The sequence below is a fragment of the Rhagoletis pomonella genome, unplaced genomic scaffold (genome assembly GCF_013731165.1).
Source record: "Rhagoletis pomonella isolate Grant_MI unplaced genomic scaffold, Rhpom_1.0 Rhpom_scaffold_00159, whole genome shotgun sequence".
In the NCBI taxonomy this organism is placed as follows: domain Eukaryota; kingdom Metazoa; phylum Arthropoda; class Insecta; order Diptera; family Tephritidae; genus Rhagoletis; species Rhagoletis pomonella.
This window is the reverse complement of record NW_023458713.1, coordinates 92,509-96,370: the sequence shown is the minus strand read 5'-3', so window position 1 is coordinate 96,370 and position 3,862 is coordinate 92,509. Positions and strand designations below refer to the sequence as shown.

At 31.6% G+C, this 3,862-nt stretch overlaps 1 protein-coding gene across 1 annotated transcript; it reads right to left on the bottom strand.

Moving 5' to 3' along the window:
- Positions 1-1,216: 1,216 nt before the first annotated feature.
- Positions 1,217-1,962, bottom strand: LOC118750176. Its single transcript, XM_036484905.1, has 2 exons — positions 1,507-1,962; positions 1,217-1,446 (listed from the first exon to the last, which is right to left on the bottom strand). The coding sequence occupies exons 1-2, from the start codon at positions 1,655-1,657 to the stop codon at positions 1,217-1,219; spliced, it is 381 nt and encodes a 126-aa protein (XP_036340798.1). The 5' UTR covers positions 1,658-1,962.
- Positions 1,963-3,862: the final 1,900 nt, after the last annotated feature.

Below are 3,862 nucleotides of genomic sequence, written 5' to 3'. Positions count from 1 at the left end.
GGAAAACTAGTAGCGCTTTTTTTGTATGGGGAGTGATGCAGTCTAACGTACATATGTAAATGTAAATGTTGCACATATAAAAGTATAAATATTGCATCTTAAACGTGAAATTCTAAATATTTTCCTTAGTTGAATTCACAGCGCACAGTGCTGTGTCTCCATATAAAAAGTGGGCAAAAATAGAATAATGGACGGATTTGAGTAAAAATTCGTTTCTTGGTGGATTAGAGTACGGAGATTCCAAAAATCAATTTTTTTTTACCTAGCTCTTACATTTTTCATGGAAACTGAGATTGAAACTGCAAAATTTGATATTCAGAAGTAGTTCCAATACTGAGTAGTTATTTTATTATTTATACAGGGCGTTTTCCTAATAATATTAAAGACTTCAAGGCTTCATTCTATGGCTTAATTCATGGCAAAAAAGATTCCCTATATCTCTCTTACGCAAACCCTCTAGGAATGGCAGCTACTTTCATTTTGGTCCTTTTTGACTACAAAATGTTTTTTTAAATTGATTATATCTTTTGGTGTGGATGTCACACGCTTAAAAATTTTATTCATTCAAGACGACATTAAATACTCAAAAGACAAATATAATTTTTTTTTCCTTTTTATTAGTTACTTCGCACGAACAAGAGTTGTTGCAAAATACTGAATCGAAAATTATTCATACATGAATTCATTCATGAATTTCGGGTTGAAATCATACTAGTCAGAAAAAGTGTAATCTATACTAGAAATCATACTAATCAGAAAAATCCCATCCCATAGTATACCAACTGGAATGAATGTCAAATTCGTGGACTAGTATGACAAGTGGTAGGATCTTGACGTGCATACTGACTAGTATGTTCTGGCGCATAGACTGAGTAGTATGTCAACTGCTATGATTCTGATGTATATAATGACTAGTATGCCAACAGGTACGATCATGACGTATATACGAACTAGTATCTTAAATGGTATGATATTGATGTATATATTGACTAGTATGTCAACTGATATATGCTGATGCAGAGGCTGACTAGTATACCAACTGGTATAGTGCTGATGCAGAAGAGGACAATTGCCATCTCGTAGGACATCGCCGTGTTAAAAATACCAGTTGCTTATATGTAAAATTTACAGAACTCGAACTAGTTGAGGCCGTGTGGCTGACTAGTATTTGATTAGTATAAAACTAATTGAGTTGACTGAAGGGTACTTATTACTTTTAAGTTTCTTCAGCATCGACTAAATACTCTTCCAGCTCGTCCATTGTATAAACTGCATTTTCGTTTGGGATAGCACTCCTTTTAAAAACTACTTCAGGATCTGATGATATTGTTAAGTATGACATCAAGTCCCTGTTTGTATGCTCCCGAGCAGTTTTACGTGTATGATCATATCGTACGATACGTATGTGTTTATGTAAAGCTTCCAGAGCTTCCTCTGAAAAATTGCCTGTGGGAATAAATTCGCAGTAGTAAAAAATGCCGAATAGCAACAAATCGATTTTCTTACCAATTGGTAGATCGAAATACTCAATAACCTCACACCCATGCATCAATATTTTATGCACGCTGCTAGGCATGTAGTACCATTCGTATTCAGTCAAATACATTGTTCTTGTCCTTATAAGGAGCTCTCTAAACGCGTCGATATTAATACGCATTCCACACGATATTAATCGCAGTATTATTGAAAAATTTTGAATTAGCTCTTTATTAATGCCGGTAATTTATGATGCCACTTCTGCATTTGAAAAAAATTTGCGAGCTGTGTTGCCATCATTAGTTGTTCCAAATCCAGTCTTTACTTGGTCCACTATTAAGCCTAATCTTGTCCTAAACTCATTTTGAATCCTAACTTTATTCGCAGAAAAGGCGTCTTTGTTTTCTTTGCGAACTTGCCAGCATTTAAATGTTAAACGGTATGCGATGTGGAGTAAACACTCAAAACATCTAATCCAAGCATGCAGTGTAGCAGAGCTGTAAAACTGTGAAATCATTTGAAATTAAAAATCATCAATTTTATGCTATTATGTTTTCATTGAATTTTTCCTTGTTGGGGAATGTGGCTTATAATTTTCCAATTCTACATTCACTCAAAGTAGATACGATTGCACACATTAACATATTCAAAGAAAGATTGAAAAAACTGAATGACGAAACATTAACTTTTAACACTGAATAAGCATTCAGATGAATGCAGCTTTTGCTATGTGTGCACACATTCATTCAGTACCAATCAATCGATATAAATATTCTAAATACACAAAACCCACTGAAAAATACGCAAGGTTGAATTTTATTGAACAGATTTCAAAATTTCAACTCGAATAATAGTTTATTGAGCGTTATCATTAATTTGTTTCACTTAAATTTGTACAAATATTTATAATAAATGAAAATATTAATTAGAGAAATATTTTTCTGCCAAGAATGTCATTATGAAAAATGTTAATTATTAACGATTTTTACATCTCTGTTTCGAAAATTGTCAGCTTTCTAAATAAGTATTACCAATGTACCAATAAAAGGTATGTGCAGAAATTATTACATATGTACATACCTATAAATCTACGTTAAAATAAGTAAACAAATTTAAGCGCTTCTAATTCTAACTTTAGATATATACATTTTATTACTTATTTAAAAAATTCTTAATACAAGTTTCTTCGTACTTTTTTCTTCGCTATTGGGTCAAGCATTTAATAAAGATTCTAAAACCTGATTTGTGGGTTTGTGGTGGTTCCTACCATTTACAATAAGTTGCAAATTATCAACTTTTCTCAAAAAAAGATTTAAAAAATCTGTGTGCAAACCCCTTTTTATTTTAGTGTGGTAGAATCGAAAAAAATGTGGTAGATTTGAATAAGATGTGGTAGATTTTCCAATTCATATTTTATTGGGTATACATATCGCACACCGTCGTCAAAAGAAGCACAACTCAAAAATTAAATCGGGAAATATAATTGCTAGTGGATCGTACAGATTCCACGCAATTGGTGCAAAAATAAGTATAACATTAGTTTTCTAGTTAGAGAATATAATCATGAAGAAAATAATATTTTATTTGTATGCAAAAAAATCGACCAAATTATTTTCCCATTGCATAATACTTTAGCAAATATAAATAGGCGTATTTTTGAAATATTAGAAAGTTAAGGCACAGATATATTTAAAGCAAAATTTATGATGTACCTTTTTAAAAATCTATTGATTAATTTTTATATTTCAAATTACAATTGAGTTGAAATTCTAGAGTTATGTGAAAATTGTAAACAAATGTTCTGTCTAAAAATGTGGTAGATTTTAAGCCTTGTGTGGTAGATGTGGTAGACACCCAAATTTAAAAAAAAATACGTGGTTGATCTACCACACATGTGGTAGAAGCTTGCACACTGTTCTAAACGTATGTTTTGAGCAAATTGATGTTTAAAGCTAGCAATATATCCCATGTCCATTTTCCAAAACTATAATAATAAACATGGCAGTTTTTAAGCAATTTGGTTCCTGTAATTAAGGAAATATTGTAGTTTTGGCATTTTTCGAAATTACCATTTTATGAGAGGGACCAGGTTATTGTTCGACTTTTGTATTTTCAATACCCTGCTGCCCTAGATAAAAAAAAACCCTCGTACAGAATTTCGTTGAGATATCTCAACTTTTGCTAGAGTTTTCGTGTACGCAAATAAACGGACATGGACTAATCATCTTCTCTTTTTATTCTGAGCATTTTTATGTATATATACATACATAAGTAGTACATACGAACATAAATGTATGTATCCATATCGATTAATTTTGGTTGTTCCAAATATACGTTATTTGAAAAAAAGTTATGGTACCCTCTTGCAGAACTGCGTTGTAAATAT